The 11,928-nt window shown below is 38.5% G+C and overlaps 1 protein-coding gene across 26 annotated transcripts in view; it reads left to right on the forward strand.

The window, feature by feature from the left end:
- PHLDB2 (pleckstrin homology like domain family B member 2) overlaps nucleotides 1-11,928 on the forward strand; it is a 223,047-nt gene that overhangs the window by 181,726 nt on the left and 29,393 nt on the right. For 14 of the 26 annotated variants that reach the window (XM_082729920.1, XM_082729942.1, XM_082729941.1 and 11 more), the window contains 6 exons: nucleotides 1,651-1,806; nucleotides 2,789-2,899; nucleotides 5,553-5,642; nucleotides 8,963-9,106; nucleotides 9,729-9,917; nucleotides 11,733-11,873. In XM_082729920.1, coding sequence (XP_082586046.1) covers nucleotides 1,651-1,806; nucleotides 2,789-2,899; nucleotides 5,553-5,642; nucleotides 8,963-9,106; nucleotides 9,729-9,917; nucleotides 11,733-11,873 — 831 coding nt within the window. The remainder of the gene's footprint in view (nucleotides 1-1,650; nucleotides 1,807-2,788; nucleotides 2,900-5,552; nucleotides 5,643-8,962; nucleotides 9,107-9,728; nucleotides 9,918-11,732; nucleotides 11,874-11,928) is intronic. The other 12 variants (XM_082729924.1, XM_082729926.1, XM_082729927.1 and 9 more) reach the window with 6 other exon arrangements.

The following is an 11,928-nucleotide window of genomic DNA, read 5'->3' on the forward strand; positions in this document are numbered from 1 at the left end:
AGAATACCAACCACCAAATGTTTTCAATGACTTCTCCTTTCAACAAAATTATTGGAGCATGCATGTCTATGTATACATCATATAGATCTATTCTCTATGTGTGCCAGATTTGGAGTCCTTTTTTTTTTTTTTTTTTTTTTTTTTTTGTAGTCAGTAACTTTGGAATCTTGAATTTTATTTCTATACTAAAATCTCCTTTCATTTGAAAATTTTGGAAAATGGGAGCTTTCTCAAGGGACCATATCACACCCTTGGTGGACAGATGTTTAGTTATTTACCAAATTCTTTTTATACTTCAGGATCCATTTATAACCACCTAGTAGATTTCAAGCAAGAAGTCCTACCTTCACAGAACAGTCTCAAACTGATGGTCCAACCAGTGCTTCTCTCCCTGCCCCATCCCTAGTCCCTTTCAATTCCATTCTCATGGTCACTTCTCCAGGATTTAACTCCAAAAGACTGGACTATCATGGTCCATCCCTGGTCAGCTTAGTAATTAGAAAGATATTTTGGACTGTTTGCTTTTTTTTTTTTTTTTTAATTTTCAGCATAACAGTATTCATTATTTTTGCACCACACCCAGTGCTCCATGCAATCCGTGCCCTCTCTAATACCCATCACCTGGTTCCCCCAACCTCCCACCCCCCCCTGCCACTTCAAACCCCTCAGATTGTTTTTCAGAGCCCATAGTCTCTCATGGTTCACCTCCCCTTCCAATTTCCCCCAACTCCCTTCTCCTCTCTAACTCCCCTTGTCCTCCAAGCTATTTGTTATGCTCCACCAATAAGTGAAACCATATAACTGACTCTCTCTGCTTGACTTATTTCACTCAGCATAATCTCTTCGAGTTTCATCCATGTTGCTACAAAAGTTGGGTATTCATCCTTTCTGATGGAGGCATAATACTCCATAGTGTATATGGACCACATCTTCCTTATCCATTCGTCCATTGAAGGGCATCTTGGTTCTTCCCACAGTTTGGCGACCATGGCCATTGCTGCTATAAATATTGGGGTACAGATGGCCCTTCTTTTCACTACATCTGTATCTTTGGGGCAAATACCCAGTAGTGCAATTGCAGGGTCATAAGGAAGCTCTATTTTTAATTTTTTGAGGAATCTCCACACTGTTTTCCAAAGTGCCTGCACCAACTTGCATTCCCACCAACAGTGTAAGAGGGCTCCCCTTTCTCCACATCCCCTCCAACACATGTTGTTTCCTGTCTTGCTCATTTTGGCCATTCTAACTGGTGTAAGGTGGTATCTCAATGTGGTTCTGATTTGAATCTCCCTGATGAATAGTGATGATGAACATTTTTTCATATGTCTGAAAGCCATTTTTATGTCTTCATTGGAGAAGTGTCTGTTCATATCTTCTGCCCATTTTTTGATATGATTATCTGTTTTGTGTGTGTTGAGTTTGAGGAGTTCTTTATAGATCCTGGACATCAACCTTTTGTCTGTACTGTCATTTGCAAATATTTTCTCCCATTCCGTGGGTTGCCTCTTCGTTTTCTTGACTGTTTCCTTTGCTGTGCAGAAGCTTTTGATTTTGATGAATGGACTGTTTGCTTTTAATATTTGTTTTCTTTATGTTAAGATGGCTACAGCCATTCTGGTATGTCTTGTTTTCTTTCCCCTTTCTCCAAAGGATGCTGACCTGTTGGACGTGGAGAGCAAACACTTTGAAGACCTGGAATTCCAGCAGCTTGAGCGTGAGAGCCGTCTGGATGAGGAGAAGGAGAACCTGACCCAACAGCTCCTACGTGAAGTAGCTGAGTATCAGCGGAACATCGTGACTCGAAAGGTACTTTTGCCAGGGGACGCCTGGGTGGCTCAGTTGGTTAAAGGTACTTTTGCCAGGTGTCATTCAGTGTGAGAAACCCACATTCGCCCCTCACTCCCTGACAGGAATCATCATTAATGTAGCTCTCTGTCTACCTGTCTTTATATCCAAATATCCGGGTGTGTTTCCCCACATGTGACATCTGACAGATTATGGAGTCTGCCATCTACATACCAAATAGTGCTCCAAGCTGGGTACACCAACATGTGTTAGTTGCTGTCACTTAATGCTGTAGATGCCATTGATTTATAATACCTGATTTTTTTTTTCATTTATGGGAAAACCAAAGGAGAGAACTATCAGAAATTCAGATATTTGTTTTAAGGTACTTGCGTTTGCAATCACAGTAACTAGATTTAGAATAGTTCTGCCAACAAAGTCTATTTTGGCATTTTCGGTTTTCACTGCTCATAGTTCCCGAAGTTGGCTGATAGCTTATTACCATTAGAAATAGCCCTGCCAGACGCCACACACATCATTGGCTCTGCCCACCTCCTTCTCCTTGATGTCCCGCCTCAGAATTCAGCTCTTGTTCCAAAACTTAGAATCACATCCCAGCCGCTCTATACTAAACCAGTAGAACTGAGGGGAAGGGAGATGAAGAAGGTGACTTTTTAAGCTCTCAGCTTGAATAAGAACTTACATTGTTATTTTTCCCATGAGGCTTCTCCCAAGTCTAAAACAAGATTTCCTGTTGACTTCTGCATTCTTCAAATAGATTTTAAACCACGTGGACTGGATTGGCCTTAGGTAAAGAATAGCCTTCAGCTTGGCAGGTCAAAGAGACTACTTCACAGTCTCTAGATAAGAATCACTGCCTACCACCAGCAAAAATGTCCTCATTGCTGATCCAGCTGTAAACACTTTTCCCTTTTCCAGGATATACTGGCAAACCATTGAATGTCTAATGGGCGTCTGTATATGATCATCTTTTTTCCTCCAGGAAAAAATTTCTGCATTGAAAAAGCAAGCCAATCACATTGTCCAGCAGGCTCAGAGAGAACAAGATCATTTTGTGAAAGAAAAGAATAATTTAATAATGATGTTACAGAGAGTAAGTATTTCCTTTTTTAGCGCTGGTTACAATAAAACTCAGGTTCCAGCTTGGGGGAAGCTCCTTCCTTCAAAACAAGTGCCTTTTGATAATGAATAGTGGATTATAATTTTTAAAAAGACTTTTTAATGTACATTTTCATTTAATACTCCACATTAGTAAGCTGATGCTCTGTGAACAATTAATTCAGAAAATAAGTAAGGATGTTTTCCTCATGATTTTTCCATGGTGTGAAAATTCAAACCATGAAAAATATGTACGTTTTCAGATTTTCTTCTTTTGAAAAAACAGATTTTTTTTCAAACAGGTAGAACATGTTCTGCTTTTTTTGCTGCTGTCAAACAATTTGGCCCAGCTGCTGTGGTGTCAAACTCTAATTATTTGCCTATGAGTCCCCACCTGGCAATGGCCCCATTGGGTTTAGTTTGGCTTCATTGGCTAGGTAGCCCCAGCAATGGGGGCAAGACCATCCTCACCAAGGGGACTGTGGGCCCATCTCCCAGGGCCTAATGTGACTGCACAGAAAGGGTTTCCTTTGCCCAATCTGATTTTCTGACATAGTCTAAGATCTAAGACACCAAAAGTTAATTAAAGTTGATGGGCTGGTCTCAGTGTTGAACCTTGTATGCAGGTCACTGCCTAGGATGTGATGCTTTGGGATCCTGAAAATATGAGATGTACCCAGAATGGGGTACAGGAGAAAGAATGAGGGACTAAAGGATGAGGCTAGACCATGTTTCCCCACTACCAGATATGTAGCTGGAATATTCTCAACTTAGCCATTTAACTATTTTCAGGTTGAGAAGGGAAAGAAAATTGGTCCTTCACAGAAAGTATGAGTCCATCAAGGTGCACCTATGTAGCCCACACAAATCCCTGCCAACTCCCCTCCTGCTTCTTTGACACCAGAAAGCTCAGAATAGTTTTATGGTTTTTCATCCCTGTCTCCTGCTCTGGGGACGAGCTCTTCTTCCATTAATATCCACTCCACTCTTTGCACATGCTATTCAAAGGCACAGCTTAAATCAGATAGTGTAATAAGTAGGAGTTAAGTAGTTCTGAGGTTTTAGCAAAAAAGAGGTGGGGGAATCTCATAGTGATAGATTTTTTAGAATGGGTGATCACCATCATAAAAATAGAACTTCCTCATTAAAACACATAAAATACAATTCTGTTCTAAAAATTGTGCTAATTATGAAGATTTGTATTTTCCCAGATTGATCTGTAGATATGACTCAGTCTCTATAGATATGTCTCAAACTCAGCCGAGTTTGAAATGGACACATGGATGCTTCAAATCTGTAGCTGATCTGCATTTTTCAAGGAGTCTGTATTTGTAAATTTGCCTGCTCACTAAAGCTCACTTGCAGCCCCCCAATCATACTTGTCGTACAGTTCACTGATGGATGTGTGCAGAGCGGCAAAATTTTGAGTCCCGCAGCATACAAATTCCCTGCTGAGGCTGAACAAAGCAACACTCTACCTTCCTGTTTCAACTCTCACGGAGTAAATAAGAGTCCTTTTTGTGGATTATTTTGTGCTGTGTTTTCACATTGCTTGTACTTTTTTTGTTGATTAAACTATTTAAAATGCCTCCCCAGCATAGTGCTAACATACTGTCTAGTGTTCCTAAGGGCAGGAAAGTTGCAATGTGCCTCATGGGGAAAATGAGTGTCTTAAATAAGTTTCATTCAGGCATAAATTACAGTGCTTTTAGCTACAAGTTCATGTTTAATCAACTGTATATCAAATACGGTATCTTTAAACAGAAACATACATAAAGCAAAGTTACGGATTGATCAGTTGATGAAATTTTTTTGAGGAAGCACACAGTAATCCATCTCTGTATTTCCTGTAGGAACAAGGGTTCAGTGTTTACTAATTCAGTGTTCACGGCAATGCTTCAGAGCATAAGAATTATAAGAAATGAGAATCAACTCTGTATGAAAATGCCAAGGGCATAGAGTAGCCAAAATAACTTTGAACAAGAACCAAGTTAGAAGATTTATACTATTTGATTTCAAAGTTGCCTCTAAAGCTATAGTATTTAAAATGATGTGGTGCTGACATATAGCTAGACACATAGATCAATGGAACCAAACAAAGTCCAGAAATAAACCCACAAATATACCATCTACTGATTTTTTTTTTTTTTTTTTTTTTTTACACAAAGGGCTCTAAGATAATCCAGGAAAAAGAAAGTCTTTCCAACAAACTGTGCTGTATCAACTGGGTAAACATTCAAACAAATGAACAAATGAATCCTAATGCCTCTGTCCTTACACCACACATATAAATTAATTCAAGGCAGATTGTAGACTGAAGCAGAAAAATTAAAGTGATAAACTTTCTAGAAGAAAATGCAGGATTGCACATGCACTTCTCTGACCTTGGGGTGAGCAAAGTTTTCTTAAAAGAGGAAATGATAAAGGACTTATATGCAGACTATATTAAAAACTCCTCCAGTTCAATAACAATCAATAAACACTCAATAAATAAATTTTAAAAAAACAGTCCAAAGAATTGAATACAAACTCTTCACAAAAGAAGATGTATGAAGAGCCAGTAAGACACATGATAAAATACTCAACATCATTAATCATCAGGGAAATCTAAGATTGGCCAAGCTTAATAGATTTTCGTGTTCCTTCAGGAAAAGGAAAATCTTTGTAATTTGGAAAAGAAATACTCCAGCCTCTCTGGGGGAAAAGGGTTTCCTGTCAACCCCAGTACTCTGAAAGAGGTAAGCTGTGATTTTCCGTGTCCCCCTCTATCACCTTAGAGATCAAGAGCTGTGCCTCCGTTTTAGATGATTAACTAAATAGGAAAACATTAACTTGAGTGACTTGGAAAGCATCAATGCTTAATGGTTTTCCTGCCTTTTATTTATGCTTTGAGGATTTCACAGATTATCTTTGTGTTTAGTGCAGGTGCACTGTGTGTGTTTGTGTGTGTGTGTGCAAACCACGCATGACAGCGACATTTGGGTTAACTTGGGGCTTCAGACAAGTTAAGATCCAAACCAAGATTAGGTCTTAAATTCTCTTCTTCTCTGCAATGTCCTTCTTCAGTTCCTCCTCTTTCTTATGTTACTTCTCCTTCTCCTGAATCTGACAGCAAATGAAAATGTCTCTGCACATTTGGTAAGATAGCCTGGTGCCTTTCTTTTCTCTGTCTCTTTTCCCCCCAATGTTGTTTGTGCTCTCTCCCCCCCTAACTTAGAAAATCCTATTTGCATTAAGCTCCACACATTCTTGCTCCCAAACATCCATCTTTCTGAAATACTTTTTTTTTTTTGGAGATACGCTGCTACAATGGAAGAATATTTTAACTCTAATTTGGAAAGTCATAACCCTGACTGGGAAAGAAAATAGTTGTTTGGTTTTTTTTTTAGCATAGTTGACACACATGCGACATTAGTTGTAGGTGTACAACATCGTGATTCAGCAAGTTTGTATGTGACCTGCGCACACGAGTGTAGCTATCATCTGTCCCAACTAAAAGTCATTATCTTTTAATAACTTAATATCTTTTTATCTATTTAATATCTATTTATCTATTTAATATCTAATTAATATCTTTTTAAACAATAGCAAAGTTAAGACTTCCTACATAGGAAGTATTTTGTGTGTGAGTATAGGTGTCTGAAGTAGAGCTCATCACAGAAGAAGTATGAATAATGTAGATCTTGGAAGCATTTTGTGAAAGAGCTTTATTAGATGATTCAGTTTCATAGTTTCTCTCTATTATTCAGAAGATGGAACTCACAGATTCAGTAGACACAGGTTCACAGTGGATGGAGTGGAGCGGAAGAAGGGAACATCGGTGAGGTGGGCAGGGACCAGGCCTTACGAGGTGTGTTAAAGAAATATGGTTTATCATATGCGGCTGGGCAGTCCTTGAGTGAGAGATTTTAAGCAGGGAGGTGATATTATTTGATATCCATTTGTTAAGCATCCCTCTGGGCCACTGGCCCAGTTTATGAGGAGTGAGAGGAAAAGCAGAGGAGCTGGGAGGGAGAACATTGCAGTAGTGAAGGCTGGAGATGCTCCTCTCTTGCCTTCATGCAATGGCAGAGAGATGGAGGGAAATAGTCAGATGCAGACATATTTTGGAGGCAGAGTTGACAGTTCTTGCTGATAGATTGGATGTAAGATTGAAGTAAGTCAAGGGAGGTATTAGGAATGAGGTCATTCTTCCAGTTTGAGTCATGAGCTGAACAGTAAGGACCTTTTCCTGAGGTAGTGAAGACTGGGGACAGCACAGGCTTAAGAGGGAAGATACATGGGTTGACGCTGGACCTATTGAGTTTGAAGGACTGTGGCATCTGAGTGAATTAGATAAACTCTAGCATCTTTTTACTTCTTGGTACAAGAAAATAATCTTCCCTTTTCTGCTAATGAGTTCTTTTTCTGTGCAGACTTCCTGATGCCAAAAGCCTGTTTGGTTTTTGACTATTTGTATGTCTCCAAGTCTTCTGTTTGTTGGGTAACTGTGTTCTCTTTCATGGACTAAGCCGACTTGACTCACGAGATGTTTTTAATTTCTTCCTTTCTTCCTCTCTCTCTCTCTCACCATCTCATTCTTTCACCCCTCTCTCTTTTTTTAAGGAGTTATTAATTTATATCTAACTCTTTCAAACAAGTGCCACTTTTGACAAATGGCATACATGTTTGAAGCAATAAATCAGGTTATACGGTCTATGACATATAAAGAATCAAATCTTTGTTTTGAAACACCATGCTGTCAACTGAGCAAAAGCATAACTGAAAGTCATTTCTCTTCATTCCCATTCATTACCAAAGACAAAAGGAAATTTAACAATCCAGTTGTCAACTTCCTTTCTTCAATTTAATCTTCTGAAACTTTACATGGTATCTATTGCCATGAAGTTCAAGACTGTATTCAGCAGCATTTTGAAACCTACAATTTATAGTCAACTTTAGCTTTCCCCACTTTGCCATAATTATAAATCAGTAAAAACCTTGCTTTCCAGCCTGAAATTCTTGCTTCACCAGCATAATGATATCTTGCCTACCCTGGAGCCACTCTTTTAAAGGATTGATGGTCTAATAGAGGATCCCAAGTGCTAAACTTAACTCAATTTTACCTTTAAAAGAGAAATATTATTCTATACTCTTTCTTCTACTTTTCCCACTGTTTTGTTGATATGGTGAAAATTACGATTGGTCTGTACAAATACTTTCCGTGAAAATTTATAAGTGCCTTTTCCTCAAATATAAATTTGGGAGTTTTGAATCTTGCAGGTTTTGATTCATGGGTGTTTTATTGAAGCTGAAGCCAAAACTGAATCATTGTCATGGGCAATTCTCTGTCCTGGGGTAGAGCTGGAGGGTTGGGGAAGCTGCCTTGAATTGAAAGAGCCTTGAGCTGCAACTCTCCTGCAGGTTCTGTGTGTGTGTGTGTGTGTGTGTGTGTGTGTGTGTGTGTGCACGTGCGCACGTGTACACATTTATCTTGCTGGGGAAGGCTCAAGAGGAGACCTAAAAGCTAGATTGCATTACAAATAAATTAGTATTTATAAAATTTCTCTGTACAAAAACCTGAAGACTTCAGCTCACTTTTACTCACACTCTAACTTGTAAAAACGGAAGAAAAGAGGAAAATCTAAAAATAAAGATTTGTGGAAAAGGTTCCTGAATTATGGAATGAGAGATTGCATTGTAAATTTTATATCTCAGATTTGTGCGTGTGTGTGGTTATTTTAAATGTTGTATAGTGACACCCTTATTCAATCAACAGAATGAATGCTGTTACCTCTAGAAAATCTAAAATTGAAGGTTTTAGGTTGTTTATATATAATTTAGTCATCTTGACTTCACCCCCCCAAATTATGTGTAATGCTTGTAATATCACTTTTCAAGATTAAGCATCATAAATTCATTTTAATTGCTGATGATTCCCTTAATGCAACATTTGGTCGTTCGACAGATATTTGGCTGTGCCGCTCAAAGCTAACTCCATTGTACCGGGAGCATTAATACTCTTGCATGCCTCAGCTTTTGCTTTCTTCATGTTTAACTTCTGAATTCCTCCTTTTAGGGCTATATCAGTGTAAATGAAATTAATGAGCCATGTGTCAATTCCACGAATCTGTCCCCTTCCACTCAGTTCCCCGCTGACGCTGACGCTGTTGCCACTGGGCCTACCACAGCTGTGCTGGTGAGCCAGCCACAAAATAAAGAGGTGTGTTGGCATGACATTTCATTCGTTCACTGCTTTCCTCATGTCAGAGATTAACCCATGGTTACCTGAAAATGAAGGTGTGTGTGACCATATACATCTGGTTGACCAGAGGGCCAGAATGATGCTGAGTTTGAAAAACATACCCACCTGGGGCACTGTTTTGTGACTCTTCACACTGGAAATTATGAAATATATGGTGCAGAGTGGAGTACCAGGAGAATTAAGTTCAAAATAATAAAGTCTAGATCGTAGCCCTCTGACCCAACCTTGTTTTCATAGAAACCAAAAAGCCTTTCTCAAATTGTTTGCTTGAATCATTTTTCCAGTTTGATTTTGTTTTCTCTTGTGTTAGTGGGATGGGTTTTTTTCTTTTTAATGTTATGCCTTTTTAAAACATCTGGGGAGGGGCAAAGAAGAGTAAATTAAAGTATCTTCTAATTGTTCCAAGTTGTTCCCAGAGTAGAATTTTAACAAAAACCTAAATTGAAAGATCCTGGCCACCATTTGTGACTTCTTGGTTAAAATACAAGAAAACAGAATAAGGAGATTATCGATTTCATTTCTTTGTCTTATTCTTTCATTTCATATGGACACATACATACTTTTTCTTTCTCCTATAAAGCAAAGATCACCTGTCTGTTCTGGATTTATGTTTCCTTCCACCCTCTCTCCTCATCCTGTCACTCAACCTCCATCAGCCCTTTGGCCCGAAGTCCTGGCTCCGTCTGTCGATCCTTTCCCATTAAATGACACACCTCCTCCTCTACCAGCTAAGAAACACAGAAGGCAGCAGCAGCAGCAGGAACAACAGGTAACTAGGCACTGGTGTGCAGAGTCTGAGACTTTGACCTTGACAGCAGTCACTGACGTGGAATCTTTCCTTCCACTTTTCCAAAGGTATTTTGTTAAAGAGACAAGTACCTATTTCTTTGCTGGGCTTTCTTTTATTTGGTTGGCTTTTGCTCTTATGCTTTTTTTAAGGACCTTTAGTATTTTTTAGGGGTGTTAGGATTGTCCTAAACTTTGACCCCTTGACTGTCCTCTCTTGACTTTTGATATGTTGAAGCTAGATATGTTTTATATCCTTACACTTCAGTTCCCATTCAGCCAAAATAGTGTAACTTGTCTCAGGTAGTTTTCAAATGCTAATAATTATTTCCATTAAATCCATGCTATAAAAAGTTGCTGTGTCAGCATAAAATATTTTTCTTACACGTTACCGAAATCATAATGACATCATGCCCTCGCTATGGGTCATAATTCACTAAACATTTTACAACTAAATATCTCCTTTCTTCCTTCTAATGATCCTGCGAAATAAGAATCGATCTCCTTATTGACATTTAGGGAACTGAGGCTTACTTAGCAGAGGTAAATAGCTTGTCCAAGGTCACACCACAAGTAATGCATTTGGCTCATAGAAATTTTTATTGATCACCTATTTTTAAAAAGTTCATTATGAATGCCACCCTTCTTTTAGTACATCTAGTATATAATCATGCATAGGTATTCAAAAAGTCTCTTTTGAGGGTACCTTTCAACTATCATCAAATTTCTATATGAATTTGGCCCCAAAAGATGCTAAGGAGTCATAGTCCTAGACAATTAGATGAGCCCTGCTTTGCTGGGCCCAGCCATTACATTTCTCAAAATTGTCTTTATTGCCTTTTACCTGTTGTTAAAGGACTATATATATCTCCTCGCTACTTTTAGGTTAATAAATAGTAACTAGTGTAAGTAGATAATATAAAGTTAAAATGCAGGTGTATTTCATGATTGTTGTGTTTAAAGGTTGATCATAAATTTGGTAACTCAGATTTGCATTAATTCTTATATATTTCAACAGCCTGAGCTTAGTATAAAAATGATCAAACCCCAAGAACCTTTACTTAGGAAATAACTTTACTACTCAAGACATTTTGGGGGGAGGCCCAGAAAAATTTGGATAAATTTCAAGTTGGCAAAAATTTTGCCTTAGGAATCTGGAAAAAAAAAAAAAAGAAAGAAATGGTCAACGGAAGGGTTTTTAAATATGAGGGATTAGTGTAGGGGTTTCTTGACTTAGCTTTTTTTTTTAAATGAAAGAATAACCTAGAAGAATGCCTTATATGGAAGCATTATATGGATTTGAAGTGTTTATATGTAATTAAAATATTATTCCGACTTTAAAACAACTTCCCTGTTCACTCGCTCTTTCTCTCCATCTTCTCCCTTCCTTGTTCTCCTCACACTGGGATCTGTGCCATCACACAGAACTGTCCAGAAAGACAAGGGGAGAAACTGCTTACTTGCTTTGTCCACTGGCTGTTCCGCCATCCACATGGCGACCATCATAATAATTTGTAAGTTGTCCTGAGGCCCAAGGCTGCAGGAACTAACTATGAAAGTGAAAGGTGGATTTTTTTTTTTTTAAGTTTCTTGGTTCAGTAATAAATTCTTCCAGTGTCTATGTATCTTACCAAATGCTAGCCCTAGTCTGTTAGTGAACACAAGTATAAGTTTATTTTTTTAAAAATTCTGTGTTAAAATTCCAAAACTCCTTTGTAAATGCATACTTCTGAATTTCTTCAGTGACCTCTTTCAATTAGTCAAGTTTTGCTATTCTGCTTTACATTTGCATTTAAAGCATTTTAGAAGTCTGGAAGAAAGGAAAAAACAGCATAAAGAAGGCCTCTATCTGAGTGACACTTTGCCTCGAAAGAAAACCACACCTTCCATATCCCCACATTTCAGCAGTGCTACTATGGGGAGAAGCACCGCCCCAAAGGTAGGATGTGGGGTGAACCATGGGCTTTGCATTCAGTGAGTCTTCTTGTCCTCAT

Source organism: Mustela nivalis (assembly GCF_964662115.1).
Source record: "Mustela nivalis genome assembly, chromosome: 1".
NCBI lineage: Eukaryota > Metazoa > Chordata > Mammalia > Carnivora > Mustelidae > Mustela > Mustela nivalis.